The 16,084-nt window shown below is 45.1% G+C and overlaps 1 protein-coding gene across 1 annotated transcript; it reads right to left on the bottom strand.

Annotated features, from left to right (window-relative positions):
- Positions 1–3,135: 3,135 nt before the first annotated feature.
- On the bottom strand, positions 3,136–14,743 carry LOC118214742 (transmembrane protein 138). The gene is made up of 5 exons (XM_035394923.1): positions 14,666–14,743; positions 5,636–6,659; positions 5,254–5,425; positions 4,629–4,704; positions 3,136–4,208 (listed from the first exon to the last, which is right to left on the bottom strand). The coding sequence occupies exons 2-5, from the start codon at positions 5,761–5,763 to the stop codon at positions 4,096–4,098; spliced, it is 489 nt and encodes a 162-aa protein (XP_035250814.1). The 5' UTR covers positions 5,764–6,659; positions 14,666–14,743; the 3' UTR covers positions 3,136–4,095.
- Between the last annotated feature and the right edge of the window lie 1,341 nt (positions 14,744–16,084).

The raw sequence follows: 16,084 nt of genomic DNA, 5'->3' as shown, positions 1-16,084 counted from the left end.
CGACGACTGCCATCGTTATCTTGCGCATAATAGTGGTTTCAGGTGCTTTGACGTGTGTAATATTTCTTCACATCAAGTATTGTTACACTTTGTATCAGACTGGACCTTTAGTACCTGAAAAATTCTGTTAATTAGGTTATTTTACAAATTCAGGACCAATCCTGCTTCAAGGAAGAACAGAACTACCTCCAGACTAGTGTAAGGAATTAAAAGTGTAATCTCCACACTGTGTGGGCTTGACAATCAATTAACTAAAAATAGCCAGTTAAATGGGAAAAGGGTCATGTTTAACTGACCTTAATTTATTTAAAAAGCGTAGGCCCTGTATAGGTATTTTAAGTTTAAAGATTAAAATGACAGCCCCCAGAATGTTTCATTTCTCTCTTGCACACGGCTTCTTAGGCCTACATCGTCATAACGTTCGAACATAAAACTGTCAGGCTGGTTCACTGGAGCAAGAAAACGGACAGAAGAAAGAGCAAGGGTGGCGCGGAAAAGCAGCCCAGCACACAAATTAAAAATCTGAGAAGGCAGCTGCAGAAAAATGTGCGAAAATAACTGACCCATTCACCCCCCCCGACTCCTTCAACCACCGCTAACGAGGAGCCGGATCGCGGGATGGCGACAGCCAATGGCTGAGAAGGTGGTGGGGTGGGGGGGGATGACCAATCCAGCAAACAGCAGCGGGTGCTACGACATCACAGCCTGAGGATTCTGAACCTGGTTCAGAACAGGGAACAGAGGGACGAGATCCAGCACGGGGCTCCAGACTTTCTTAGAAAAGGCCACGGCTCTTGAGGAACTTCACACTGCCCGCGCAACCGCAGAGACGAAGACCGCAGAAAAAATGCGCTAAAGTTACTGACCCGTTCATTAAATTTTAGCAGAAGCCCTTCTCCAGAACAACTGACACAACTCTGGGCTGTCCCTTCCAGGCCATTGGGGTAACACGGTGCGTCGAGAAGTTGGTTAGCTTTGGTCGAAAATGCCTACATCAATGAGAACCTGGACCTGGAATAAGAAAACTAAGGAAGAATAGATGGTGCATCAGCCTAGCAGCGTTGCCAAATCTGCTTATAAAACTCGACATTGGGCTTCTTTTTTCCCCCCAAAGTCAAGTTATACACAGAATAGCTCATCCTGCCTGTATTGATGTCATTACTAATGGGCTTACATGCTAAAAGCCACATGTCAATAGCATTTTCTTGAACACTGTCTGCTTCACAAATTAACACCCATTTTCCAACAAAACACACAACATTGCTTAAAATGTCTCCCCATTTCCATAATGTGGTTCTAGCGATCAGCTTCATGATTACTGTAGTGTTGCAGTGCCAGCATTTAACTTTTAAAAGCGCTATATAAATGCAGTCCATTTACCATTTAACTTAGACGTTAACTTCTTGCTATACATTATAAACCAATATTAACCCTGCATTTATTCCATAGTGAAGGGTCATAGTGGCATTATAAACTGATATGAACCCTGCATTTATTTCAGTGTGTAGTTTCATAGTGGCATTACAAACTGAAAAGAACCACACACAAATTATATGTTATACAGAGAAGACAGGGGTACAAGAGGAGGAGGAGTGGCTATATATGTTTCCGTGCACTTTGATGTAATACCCGGTAAGCGGGCTAACAGCCGCAGCGACTAGCCGCCGCTCCCCCAAGGCTCGTGTCTATTTGCAGAGGGCAGTCTGCACGCAGGCCTAAATCCACAATCCCCTGATTAATCTCGGGGATAAGAATAGGGCACTGTCTGCTCTGGCCACCCACGTCTCCAGGGTGCAGCCATGTGACCGGTGCTCCGGGTCGGAGTCGTGAACTTGTTCCTGCTCTGGCCGCAGTCATGTGACCGGCGCTCTGGGTCGGAGTCGTGACCTTGTTCCTGCTCTGGCCGCAGTCATGTGACCGGCGCTCTGGGTCGGAGTCGTGAACTTGTTCCTGCTCTGGCCGCAGTCATGTGAACGGCGCTCCAATTTGGGAGCTCGTTCATACACCTGGCCGCAGTCATGTGACCGGCGCTCTGGGTCGGAGTCGTGAACTTGTTCCTGCTCTGGCCGCAATCATGTGACCGGTGCTCCAAGTCCAAGAGCTTGTTCCTGCTCCGTAAGTGTCAGACTGCCCTCCTCAAATGATCGTCTACGTTTCCGCACTCTTGAGAGTACAGCGAGCGAGTTTATGCTGTACTTTTACCGTGTGTTACTGCGACAGAACCTTGTAAACTAGTCTATTTATTAGGGATCTACTGAAACATTGATGCAGTTCAGTGAATCGTGATGCAAAGGTCACGTTATAACTGCATCGATGTGACGTGTATGAATCGATTTGTATCGCGATGAATCGCTAATTAACATGCACCTAATTGCATCGCATCGTAATTAATCGTTGTTAATCGTATCATATTGTCATAAATGAAGAGAAATGGTATCACAACATATCGTTGTTCAGAGTATCACTATTTTATTGCATCATGATCAATTTGTATTGTTACAGCCCCACTACTTAGGCAATAATATCCAATTTTTTTGACGAATCCAGTCAGTGTTGCGTTAAATCACTGGTCTGAACTTACAAAATTGAACACGTATTCGATTCAGGTTTCTTCTGGAGGTAGCCTGGGTCCGATTCTGTCGGATCTGAATATAAACCCTCCAGCGCAGTCTTCCCCTGTAACCAGCTTTCTACTGACGCACAACATCCCATAATAAGAGCGTGGGAGTCGCGGGTCTCCCTGTCGCACAGCCGGTCGTCGGGGGCGGACGGAACGCTGAGCACAAAAGCGGGGATTAATGCAATCAAGGTCCAAGCGTGCAGCACAAACAACAATGAAGTGTCATAGACGACTACGTACATCAGATAACCATTTTATCAGCTGTATCGGATATGAGTGTAAACAAGACGAGTCACTGACAGTGTGAGATTATTTCTTTCTCCGCTCGAGTTAAGACATGTTTGTGTGCAGAGCTCCACATCAGAAGTGATGTGAAATCCACCGTCTGTGCGTATTTGTACTGCGTTAAATATCAAATATTTACGACGGATGTTGAGCCCGTTACGAAGACTTCTCTCGACCGCCTGTCCAATGATTCCAGGCAAGCCTGTTCAGAAAGAGGCGGACGAAAGCGGTCGTATTAAATACACTTTATTGAATAAAAAAAAGAATAAAACCTTACTCAAGCAAAATAAATCCTTCCGCCAGAAAGAAAAGGAGAACAAATGGCAAGGCTTCGGCACTTTGAGGCCCGGTCCGCGTCACACCAGAAGAAGGCAGATCGGCGTCAAATCGGTTGACGCGGCTATTAAAAAAAAGGTGTATTTAAACGCTAACTCTGAATTCCATAAAGCGCTATAATCCGGGTACGTTTCCACTGTTAAAAAGGATCTGGTGTGTGCTGGCATTGCGTGGATGAGGGGTCGTAAGGTTAAGAAGTGCACCTGGGATATGCGTAGCTTTGCGACGCTAAACTTCCAGCGGCGCGCGCGCGCGCGACAAACCGGAAGCTTCCTGAACTCCGCGCTAACGACAACGAGCTGCTAAAAGCTGCTTCAGTGGTAAGTGTGCACGAGCATCTCTGTGAGACACAGGTCCAGTCTCCGGCCTACGAAGGAATAAATTCTAACCTGTATCGTTCACACTGCTGTCCTGATAAGCAATTCCGTTTGAGAAAAGGAGTTCTGCTGGCATTAGCCGATCCGCACACTGGCGTGGCTCTCTTTATCTGTTTGCACAAGGGTCCATTATATTGTTTCTTTCTGTAACTGCGTACGTATGAACTTCCATTATGGCTCTTCTCATCGCAGTTTCTCGCCTCTATCCATGTCCATTCTCAGTGTGCTTTGTATTGTATCTTTCTGTAACTGTGTCTATATGAGCCTCCATTATGGCTCTGCCTATGACAGTTTCTCTCTCCCTCCATTCTGACTATGTCCAATGTGTCTCGTCTTCCTGGAACCGTATGTGTACTGTAAGAGACTCCATTTTGGCTAGTTCCATCACAATTGACTCGTCTCACTTGTATCCAATCAGTTCGCTCTGTGTGGGCGTGAGGCTCCATTTCGGCTCTGCCCAGCGCAGTTTCCCGGCGGTCACTGCCGCGCCCGGGCGAAAGCGTTGCGCAGCCAGGGGGAGTCCTCATACAAGCGGGGGTCCCCCAGGTACTCCGTCGCTCGCTTGTAGAAGTAGTAATACAGCACAGCCGCTGCAAAAGGAAGGAAACGCACTGAAATTAATGCACTTCAGGGCCAATCACACCCCAAGCCAGTCAATTCAAATTCAGTTTGATTCCTAAATTCAAACTGAATTTAGGAATCGATAATGTGGATTATGGCCTATGAGGAATTTCCAACTAATAAAATACACTACCGGGCAAATGTTCCAGTGCAATTTAATAAGCATTTATCTTCTGTAATCTACCTCAAATGGCCAAAGGTAAGAAGTGAAGAATCTTCTTTTATTCCAGTGTGCATGGTCAAAGCGGCATTATAATCCAAAAAGAGCAATGCATTTATTTCAGTGCGAAGGGTCGTAGTGGCATTACAAACTGTTAAGGACCACGCATGTATAGCAGTGTGAAGGCATAGTGTTATGGTGTGGAAAGAGCGTTATGGCAAAAACTCACCAAGTCTCTGGAAAACAAACAACGTTTCTAATCCATTAGTCCACACAAATCGATGTGAGCTCACCCAACGCAGGTTCTATTGACAGAAATAGAAAAGTTTCAAATGTACAGTAAATCTTCCAAAAAAATCTACTATTACCCATGCTCTTCATAGAGTGCATAGACTAAAGTGTTTCAAAAATGTCCCCATATAACACACACACACTCTCACAATGCTTTCTTTCACCACTACAATGCCAGCTATACATTACCGTGAACTTACAGATGTTTGTCTGCTCTTAGCTGATATAAGTAACCGTCTTATAAATCCTGCAATCTCGCTGGTTCTAGCAATTATTAGGCAGTCTAATCTGAAGTAACTCACCATTAGTTCACTAACAATGCATATCAAAACATTACATTTAAATGACATTACTATTCCTTAAATTACATTTTAAATTATCATCTTAAGCTCCCCCAGTGAATAAATAAAATAATTCTATTCTATTCTATTCTATTCTATTCTATCCTATTCTAATGACATCCCCAGAAGTTTGGTGGACTTATGTTGTATCAGCCTGACTTGGCTGACGGTAGCCATGCTTGCGGTAATGGCCCGCACAGAAACGCCGGTGCATGGCAGTACCAGGATCCAGCAGTGGAGGGCGATGCTGAGGGCCAGGTAGAGGCCGGAGATCACCAGAAGAGCCCGGAAGCGTTCCAGCAGGAGCGAGACCAGGCCCACCTGGAACACGTAGGTGTTGAAGAGCATCAGGAGGACGATGATCACGTTGAACAGGATGGCGATGTCCTGGATGCTGGGAGACGCGGGCGCACATTTTAAAGGCGGACTCCAAAGAAAAGTCAATATTTAAGATGTTGCTCCTTGCCTTAAGAGTATATTTTCTCTCTTTAATCTCCAATGTGCTACAGATAAGATTTTGGCCCACAACTAAGAACATGTACAGAGCCCCACCCCCGATAATGATGAAAAGAAGCTGACCCAGGGTTTGTCAGCACGGACTCACATGAAGAGCACGAGCTGCACGACGGGCGTGGCTCGCAGGAGCTCGCTGAAGGAGTTGACGAAGAGGTCGTAGGTCAGCAGCGCCAGCTGGACGAGCAGGACCAGCGAGTAGTTGCTGGTCTGGAGCATCTCCGAGCCGGACCCGTCAGCCGCCGCGCCCGAGCCTCCGTGGGTCCCGACCGCCCTTCAGCGCGGCCTCGAGGAGACAGCCCACAGAGCCGGGGCCCGCCTTCAGTCCAATCCCCGCGCCATTCCGGCCTCCACACACAAGAGGGCGCACCGGCGTACGCGGAGAGTGTGTCTGTCTTTGCCTGGATGGGCTTCGGGTGCCAGTGGCTTCCAGACACAAGGGGGCGCACTTGTGCGGCTGTCGGCCCCACTCAGTCCTTTGCTCTAATCCTCAGCAGGCCCAAATGTAGAACATTTTTATCTTACCCCAGCCAGTTTTATCTTATGTGAAAACAACTACTCCCAGGTGTTCAGGCCTGATTCTGATTAACTTAAAACCAGCGGCAGGATCTTCTACAGCCGGAACCAGGTCCAATCCATCGTGCACTTTCAGAACCGCCGAGAGGAACTTAACCACAAAGTGGTTTCCTTTGTGGGCCTGTCTCGGTCTACGTCTACGTTGTCTCCTTCATAGAAACCTTGTTGGAGTCTACAGAAAATACAAGTGCATGTTCATGTGCTTTTAGGACCCCAGTGCTGGAGTATGTGTGCTGTATTTATCTGACCTCACAGAGGCCAAAGACACTCTATCTTACCAGATTTTAAATGCAGCAAGACAGGGATATAGAGAGTATCAAGCTACTGTAAAAGAAACAGTAGGCAGGTAAAGTGGACTAGGTGGTCTGCAATTGTTAATGCACAACTGACTGAGGCAGGCTGGGAGTTGTAGTGCATTGGCTATTCCATCCTAGGCCCTCAGTCGTGCGGGTTAACAGTTCGAGATGCTGCAGCACTTCTGGCCTTGACAAAATGCGATCTATTAAGTGAATGCAATCCCAGCTGAACGCCAGAGGCCTCTGAAAAACAAAACAAGACGAGAGAATGCAAAGATAATTAAAACAGTGACAGCGGAACAATCTGGAAAGAGGCACAGCAAATCAACAAAAGAAGAGACTAAATGTCCCAGCGCTGAAATTTCAATCACTTGGATCAGGTAAGCCTAATGCCCTTGTTATCCGCAATTCATAGAGTGGCAAATGATTCCTGTATAAAGACGTGAATCAGGAGAATACACTGCAGTAGCCATGGATACCTGCTCATTGAAAATGAAGTTCAGGCAAAAAATCTGGGAAAGAGGCAGAACTTGCATTGTGTTAAGATACGTACTGAGGGAAAAATGGTGGTGAAACTCCAACACACGTTGTCAACAAACTGATGGAGAGAGCTGCTGTACGACAAGCCTGCTGTACAGGCCAGGAGCAGGTGTGAGAGCCCCTGGGCCCAAAGTGACTGACATGTGGCCCCGCCCCCCTACAGTCACAGGTCTGTTGGCCATGCCCCCCAGCAGGCTAATACTGGCCCCGCCCCCCCTGCAGTCTCACGTCTAGCAGTGTGATCACTGCTGTTAATGCTGGCCACGCCCCCCTATAGTCACAGGTCTGCTGGCCCCGCCCCCCCTGCAGTCTCATGTCTAGCACTGTGATCACTGCTGTTAATGCTGGTTTAGTGGCGTGCTGGCATGCAGGGCGTGGAGGTAAGACTTTTACACAGGCAGGCTGGCAGGTCAGCCCGGGGATTACGCTTTTAATTTCACAGGCTGAAGATCCTCAGCGCCTGAGCTAATCTCCCTCTCCCTCTTACTCCTGTACTCACTGAGACCAGCAGAGAAACACTCTCTCACACACACACAAACACACACACTCATACACACACACGCGCGCGCACACACACACACACATTCTCCCTCTCCCTCTTACTCCTGTACACACTGAGACCAGCAGAGAAACACACACACACTCATACACACACACGCGCGCGCACACACACACACACACACACACATTCTCCCTCTCCCTCTTACTCCTGTACTCACTGAGACCAGCAGAGAAACACTCTCTCACACACACACAAACACACACACTCATACACACACACGCGCGCGCACACACACACACACATTCTCCCTCTCCCTCTTACTCCTGTACACACTGAGACCAGCAGAGAAACACACACACACTCATACACACACACGCGCGCGCACACACACACACACACACACACATTCTCCCTCTCCCTCTTACTCCTGTACTCACTGAGACCAGCAGAGAAACACTCTCTCACACACACACAAACACACACACTCATACACACACATGCGCGCGCACACACACACACACACACACACACACATTCTCCCTCTCCCTCTTACTCCTATACTCACTGAGACCAGCAGAGAAACACTCTCTCACACACACTCATACACACACACGCGCACACACACACACACACACACACACACATTCTCCATCTCTCTCTAACTCTTCGGGGACCTCAGATGATATTTCCACTGCCTAAAAATGGAGACTTGGCACAGGGGGCACAGCGCTTGCGGAAACCCATCGGGCCCTGGCAGTTCAAACACTGGCACGGCATCTTTATTTACGACGGGATGGACGTTTCATCGTCTGGAGAATTCACGCTAGCGTGCCAGTGCCTCTCTTCGCAGCGCCGTGATACGAGAATAAACCGCAACGTGCTTTCGGACTCAAGGGTCCAGATTTATGACATCGGTCATAAACTGTGACACGCTGTCGTGAATGGTTACGACGAGCGTTATGTCACGCTTAGGACCACATTACGTGCGCTTTATTGCCGGGGACGTCGTTCGGCTGGGGCGATTTTTTGTCAGCCGTCCTCCGTTAGAGGTTGATAGAGCATTCCTGTGCGTCAATTATCACAATGCCCCTCCCCAGTAATCTATATCATTAGTCACAAATTAAGCAAACATGATGATTGACAGTAATGCTCTCGTATTTCCTCTGTCTCTAGTGCACAGAACCAGAGACAGAAGGCAGACATCTTCGCAGTGCTGAGCGGTAACATATTTTCTGTTCCTCTCCTCGAAGCAATAGAAAGTAGACATAAAAATGGAATTACATTCCCTGAACAAAAATTGTGAAACACGATTAACAACTATATGAGGACGGAGTGTGGCACAGTGGGTAAGGAACTGCGCTTGTAACCGAAAGGTCGCAGGTTCGATTCCCGGGTAAGGACACTGCCGTTGTACCCTTAAGCAAGGTACTTAACCTGCATTGCTTCAGTATATATCCAGCTGTATAAATGGATACAATGTAAAGTGCTGTGTAAAAAGTTGTGTAAGTCGCTCTGGATAAGAGCGTCTGCTAAATGCCTGTAATGTAATGTAATGTATGTCAAAATATTTTACATAGACAAATAATAAATAAATAAAAAAGATACCCACAGAGATTGCAGAAAGATTGCAAGTTGCACTGCATTTCCTATAGAAAAACTATATTGACTATGAATTTCCATTCATCCATCTGTACCCGCTCATCCTAGGCAGGATTGCGGGGGGGTGCTGGAGCCTATCCCAACGTGTATTGGGTAAGAGGCAGGAATTGACTATGAATTTGCAATTTGAGCCTATATTCTATGGTCTGTAAACCATGCTGTCTGTCGGTGACGTCCGATACTGAGGTTACCGCCCATAACAATGCACCTAAGCCGATAGCACGCCCATCTTCTTCTCACAAACGAAATGTGCGGCCGGTCGCCAGTCATACGGTGAAAAAATGGCCGAATTTGTTGGTAAGCGCACGGCTCCACCAGAGAGCCAGCTAAGCCTAACCAGCTCTGGACCCAACAAACCCCTGCTATCCATCTCAAAAGCTCTATTATAAAAGTCTTGGGGAAAACAAGAGCAAACATTGATCCGGCTTTTGGATGGTGGAGCTGAGGGAGTTGAAGGACTGAAAGGTGGTACAGACTTGGCCACCTTTCTTCTCGTGAGCTAAGGTTATAGCAGGACAGAAAAGAACATTATACTGATGGTGTTTTGCTTTCTGTAGCCTAGTGTTATCACACTGAGCAGAAAGAACCCAGACAGGCTAACGTCTGAACATTTGGTGTATTTTGATAAATTATGACTTTAGAGATAAGCAGTACTTTTGTGTGTAAAGACATGGCCGCTTGCTGACGTTAGCTCGTTCTAGGTGGTGAAAATATCACACGTAGCCTAACTCGGAGCTCTTGAAATGGCAGTTGTGTTGTGCATAATGCAGATAATAAGCTAGCTGGCCTAGTTTGCTAGCCAGCTAGCATATTAGTGGATGTTGAATTTTCCAACCCATAATATAACGTTAGCCTATCTGTATTTAGCCTTTATGTTTCCGACGTGAGGCTCATCTCTTGACATTTTGGACGCCAACAATAGCCAGCTTTCCCTCAGACTACGTTGGGCGCTGTGGCGACGCCACACACAAACACACAGGTTAGGAGGGAGAACCTGGCAACCGCACCCCGGGGGCGGAGACTCCACCGAGAGGGGCTACCGAGGCAGCGCCAGGCTTTGGGTCGGGCGCGCAGTCCTCCCTCGTGGTCGCGTTTGACGTCACCTATCGCCCCATTAGTTAGTGTTCGGCGGTGTAGGTTCATAACAATGAAAAGCTAAAACATATTAATATTAAATACAAGGTTGTTGCTTTTTTGATAGCCTTCTCTGTCATGCTCTGGCAGTGCAAATCTATCCATAGGAAAAGTCGCATCTTTCCACATCAGCTTTTTTGTCTCCTTTTTCACCCACAAATAACAAGTGTGAATACAGTGCCTTGTTTATTTTACGCCAGGCTGGCCAGTGGAGAATGGGCTCCCCCTCTATAGCCAGGTTCCTCTGGAGATTTCTTCCCACTGGGGAGTTTTTCTCGCTGCCGTTCGAGGGTTTTCTCCCCGCTGGGAGTTTTTATTTTACCTCATGTACTTGCTATCTGGGGGTTCAGGCCTGGTGTTTGCTCTGTTTGCTCTTTTTGCTCTGTCTCTTGCCTAGCTACTCTGTAAAGTGTCTTTGTGACCGTTCTCTGTAAAAAGCGCTATACAAATAAAATTAAATTGAATTTAATTTATGAGCAGACGTACAGTAATTGTCAAATGCATTAATCCAACGCAATGTTGCACAACTTTCTGGAATGCATGAAAATCTTTTTCATTTTTTTTCAGCTTTTTGGAAATTCCTAGCCCAAATGCCACTCAGGAGCGTTACAATGTAAGCACTACTCGTCAAATGAACTGCATTTGGCATGAAGGAGTTGAGTTTCGCTGTAAGCTTCTTACGTGAAACTTACATTAATCTAGACGAATGCAGTGGCACTGTTGAAATCGACCTCGCAGTCCCATAGGCGCTGTTTGATGTAGTCCATAACCGAGCCGTAACTTAAGGCACCAAGGCAACACGGTGTCAGCAAGAACAACGTTTGCGCTTAAAAATGCGTCTGTCGAATGTCAGGTGACATCCGTCTGTTGCTCAATTCTCTTTTTTCCCCACATACGGAAGATTCCAGAAGTTTCTGGGTTAGCCACGATGGTGAGCCGGGGAGTGAATTACGGCATGAAGTTCCTTGAAAATAGAAGGTATAGACATAAATTTAGTTCCGGGTAGCAGGAAGCAAACAGCTGTGAAGCCTTACTGGCAGAACAGAAAGAGATCCACCCATCGTGGAGCACAGACAGGTCCAGTATTATTGGGACCCTGGATGAAAATGAGGGGGAAAGCACACAGTGTAAAAAACACATATAACAAGCTATAGGCTAGTTCATTCTCAAATAGGTGGGAAAACTCAATACTTTTATTCTAATACAATTATTCAATTTTAGAAAAATGTGGTTTATTGAGTAAAACATTTTCTCAAAAGAAAAAAAGAAAACAGGGATCAAAATTACTGGCACCCACGAAAGAAGAGCCAAAGGGTCATAGCTAAAAATTTGTGGGTTTACGTGAATGTCGGGGTCACAACGTCTCAGAATCGCGCATGGAACGCCACTTCCATACCAACAGGCTCTTTAGAAGGGTTGTATGAGAAAAGCTAAAAATTAAAGCCCCTGAACTTCGCCAAATGCCATTCAGGTTTTTTTCCTGGTTCAGAAATCAGGCAAAGATGGCATCTCAACCCAAAATGGTAGAGGGGTTAAACCTCAGCCACAATCCCTAGGGCGAATGCAGTGGTCTGCAACTCATCCGATTCATGTTTTACACATTCGTACGAACCCATTTCACCCTAGTTTTTTTTCTGAGTTAGAATCCTCCGTCTTCACAGGAAAGCAAGATCTGTGATCTCCAATATGCAAATATGGGTGAATGTACGGTAGTTAAACCCCTGCCACCGGTCCGAGGTCAAACGCACCTGAAACGCAGGGGGCTGTGAGGAATCCATCCCGCCGGAGTGACGACCCATCACTTCCGCTGGAGAAAACCATTTGCACGGAGATTTGTAAGGCCTCATATTCAAATGACCCCGATCTTGGCTGCCCACGTAATAATTAGGCTATACCCCAACAATATGTACGATTACACAGCATTATGAAACTCACCAGATTTAGAAACGAGACATGTTAGAAAAATCATATTCATTACACCCCATCCATCCATCCATTATCTATACCCGCTTATCCTGAGCAGGGTCGCGGGGGGTGCTGGAGCCTATCCCAGCGTGCGTTTGGCGAGAGGCAGGAATACACTCTGGACAGGCCGCCAATCTATCGCAGGGCATCATTACACCCCTATTTATTTTATGTTTGCAAAAAGATTGTGAATTCCCTGCAGACTATAGGCATAGGGTGACAGTGTAGTATAATGGGTAAGGAACTGGACTTGTAACCTAAAGGTTACACGTTCGATTCCCGGGTAGGACACTGCCATTGTACCCTTAAACAAGGTACTTAACCAGCATTGCTTCCGTATATATCCAGCCGTAAAGATGGATGCTATGTAAATGCTTTGTAAAAGTTGTGTAAGTCCCTTTGGATAAAAGTGTCTGCAACTTTGTCTAGCAATGTTTGTTCTAAAGTACATAATTGAACAATTGACCATTTACCGATTGTATGTGTAGCTCCATAAAACGTTTATAACAGTGCCCTCCAAAAGTTCAGCTCCATTTTGATGGTCTCCTCATCTATCCTCCCTTGCAGAGCACCTGTTAAGTTCACTTGTGACAAAACAGCTCACTCAAAATGAAGGGAATATGGTCAAGTGGAACCGAATCCAGCCTGGGTCTCAATTCAAATGACCCGCTCCGCCCTCGCTCCTTCCCACTCGCTAAACGCAAGCGCACGCTCCCGTTTCATTGGCACGCGCGTCACATCCTCCCAAGTGAAGTTTGCAAGCAAAGTGTATGAGAGTGGAGCCAAAACTGGATTGGTATACACCCCTAATTTGTGGAACTCCTGTTTTCTACATTATTAACATGGGTAAGGCACAGCCACCTTCCCCATCCTGCGTTAGCCCAGGTAGGATGTACATTCCGACATGTTAACTCTACACTAGGAAGCTCTGAAACATTTGAGAGCGTTGAATTATAGGTTTCCAACATAAATCAGTTACTAAAGTTAATAAAATATGAATTCTCTACGCGTCGTCATTTGGTAAAATAAATTACTAAATATTTGAAACTACTTTTTTGTTAAAATTGTTGCAACACAAATCAATGGAATACAATTGGACTTTAAATGACTTGCTGACATTCTAACGCTCTGTACTTTCCGTATTACCAGCACAATGCTGAACCTAATGCATGGAGGGGGCGAGACGTTTTACCTGGCTGTTATGAATGGTCATCCTGGCTAACCGTAAATACCAGACTCATGAACCCAGCGCTTCCCGTGACGTTGACGGCAGAAGGCAGATATATTAATAGTCTACCCGCGGAAAGTGCGAAGCGGATTAGGCCTGGTGTCAATAATCTAGACCAATGTCGAGACATTTCGGGACCCGCATTCAAAAGGGGGAAACGGCAAATGCAATCTTCTGGAAACGACACACAGTTTAAACTGCTTTTTGTTTCTAAGATGAATTAAGAGTATTAAAAGTTAATTTTGCGTACACTGTTATAGTTCAAGGGAAAATCTATTTGTGGTGGTGGTGGTTATCCAACTGGCGCAGGAGTTGGTAAAGCCAACCTGCCAGCATTTTTGCAAACTTCTTTCACGGACAATTCACAATCCCTTTATGAGTTGTCCTAAAAACGAACCGATAACCAACATAACTTGAGGTAAATTATTTTGTTCCTGCAGTACAGACTAACTGCACTTGCCGCTAACTATAACAGCATGCAGACCAGCAAAGAAATGGTTATCTAACTTGAGCTCCACAGCCTGGCCAACTAACTAGCTGTATGTATTTAGCAATCGCAACAGGAAGTACAATCTTGTTACATCTGCATTTTCAAACAGTAGTTACAGATGTCCCTGTGGCCCTGGCTTTGGAAAGCAGCCAGCCCTATGTCTTGTAGACTAACTTCCCAACATTAACGTGCACAAAGTATCAAAACTTGAGAATTAGAAAACGTTAGCACCTGAGTAGCTAAACAGTGAAACGTAACTGCTGCAGCTGTGCTATTGATATGACCAGTAGGTAATATACAATTAGTAAAGGCACATCGAATGACACTACCACACCCAGACATGGAAAAGAACTACATGATGTTAGCACCATAGGAAAACATTTAGATAGCAAGCTAGTGATGTCTGCTATTAAATCAGCTAACGTTATGTTAGCAAAAGTTATTTAGCAAGACATTCGCAAGAAAAACTGCATTTTAAAATATCTGTCATTAATTGCGACTGAAACTAATATCTTTTAGCCTATTGAGTTCGTTCTAATAGTCAGAACAGTAGCTAGCTCTTCGCTAACAAGGTTATCCTCTATCTAACCTCGTCGCTAAATTAATGCACGCTAGTTACGACACACTGCTTCACTCTGGTAGCGACTGTTAACGTACCATCCGGTCCGCTTTATATACGTTAATATCTACTAGCAACATAATACAAAATACATCAAGTAATCGCAAAGTACCTTGAATTGTGCTCGTCCCAGGCTTACATGCAGGCTACCTCGTCTCCGTTGCACAGCACCATCGTTATGGTCGCTCCCAAGTTCCATGGACTCTGCATTGGCTCCCATGGAAACAAAGACTCGGCTCATTTTACCACTAACCTCCTAATAGAGAGGCACTACCGTTATATACCTTCTAAGTGGTAAATCGAAGTACCTAATTTAAAAAAATGTTTTTGTTAATTTTATTTATTTATTATCATTTTTATTTAATAAATCATTCAATACAAAATTAGTCATTATAAATGTAGTCAATACAGAAAGCATTAATCAAAGTACCTAGATAGGATAAAGACAACTGTGACGCCTGATCACGATGAATGGTGGCTAGATTTTACACACTGCTCTCTCTCTCTCTCTCTCTCTCTATCTCTCACAATTCAGTATTCAATTCAATAATGCTTTATTGGCATGACTGTACATAAACGATATTGCTAAAACAATTCTCAATTAAACAATGAAAAATGACAATTAATACACTAACATGAAAAATCTAAATAAAAAAAAATAATTTGAAAATAAATGATCATAGTCAAACCTACAGACAAACTTGTTGAATGACAGGAGCTGTAAAAATGACAAAAACTATTAACAAGACAAATATGGTAACTCACTGGTTGTCCCTCATTATGTGACAGGAGACCACATATTTTGCAGCCAACACCTCACATTCTGTTCCCCCCCACCCCCAGTGTCCAGGGGAGTTTTTATTAGATTATAGTCCAATTTTTTAAATAAAGTTTTTTCTTATATACTGTTATTTTGGCCGTTCTGTAAGGTAATACTACTCTGTCTCCACTGCCCCCTGATTGCTGTGGGAGCACAGCCTGTCCTCTCTGGCCAGCCAGTTTCTTCAGCCAGGCTGTGTTCACTGAATCTGTGCATTGTCGGTGCTTTTCTCAATTTGTTATCGCCATGTTGTCACCATTGTTCAAATAAGTGATACATAATTTGCTTTTGTCTAATTTTTTTTTGAAATAATGTATGGCTGCCCTGAGGCTGATAGATGTTAGTAGTGTCAGTATCTGCAAGTGAACTCAACCTCATGACGAGCAGGCTGAGGGGACTCCTTTCTGTGTTCAGCTCTTGGAATTGCACATAGGGATAAGATTTGGGGTCGCTCGTTTTTATGTTTCCTTAATTTGGCTGTTTATTAGTCAAGGATATTGGCCTAATTCTGCCCTGCATGCATTGTTTCATCCATTATACACAATGGATGTACTGTGGGTGGCTTCTATGTCTTCTAAAGATCCCCATGGGTTGTCACAAAGGGCTGTGGGTGTGTGATGGTGTGTGGTTGGTTGAACCTTGTCCTTGGATCAGATGTGAATACTTGATGCAACTTAATTCATTTCTTAATTTGAATCTGGTAGTGAGTTT

Source organism: Anguilla anguilla, chromosome 16 (genome assembly GCF_013347855.1).
Source record: "Anguilla anguilla isolate fAngAng1 chromosome 16, fAngAng1.pri, whole genome shotgun sequence".
In the NCBI taxonomy this organism is placed as follows: domain Eukaryota; kingdom Metazoa; phylum Chordata; class Actinopteri; order Anguilliformes; family Anguillidae; genus Anguilla; species Anguilla anguilla.
This window is presented reverse-complemented; position numbering and strand designations above follow the sequence as displayed.

Bases quoted from the DNA above. Each gene is read 5' to 3' on its own strand.
- LOC118214742 (XM_035394923.1), bottom strand. From the start codon at position 5,763: ATGCTCCAGACCAGCAACTACTCGCTGGTCCTGCTCGTCCAGCTGGCG. The intron at 5,426-5,635 runs GTGAGTCCGTGC...CGCGTCTCCCAG, and splicing joins GTGCAGCTCGTGCTCTTCAT to CATCCAGGACATCGCCATCC. The intron at 4,209-4,628 runs GTGAGTTTTTGC...TTCCTTTTGCAG, and splicing joins GTTTGTTTTCCAGAGACTTG to CGGCTGTGCTGTATTACTAC.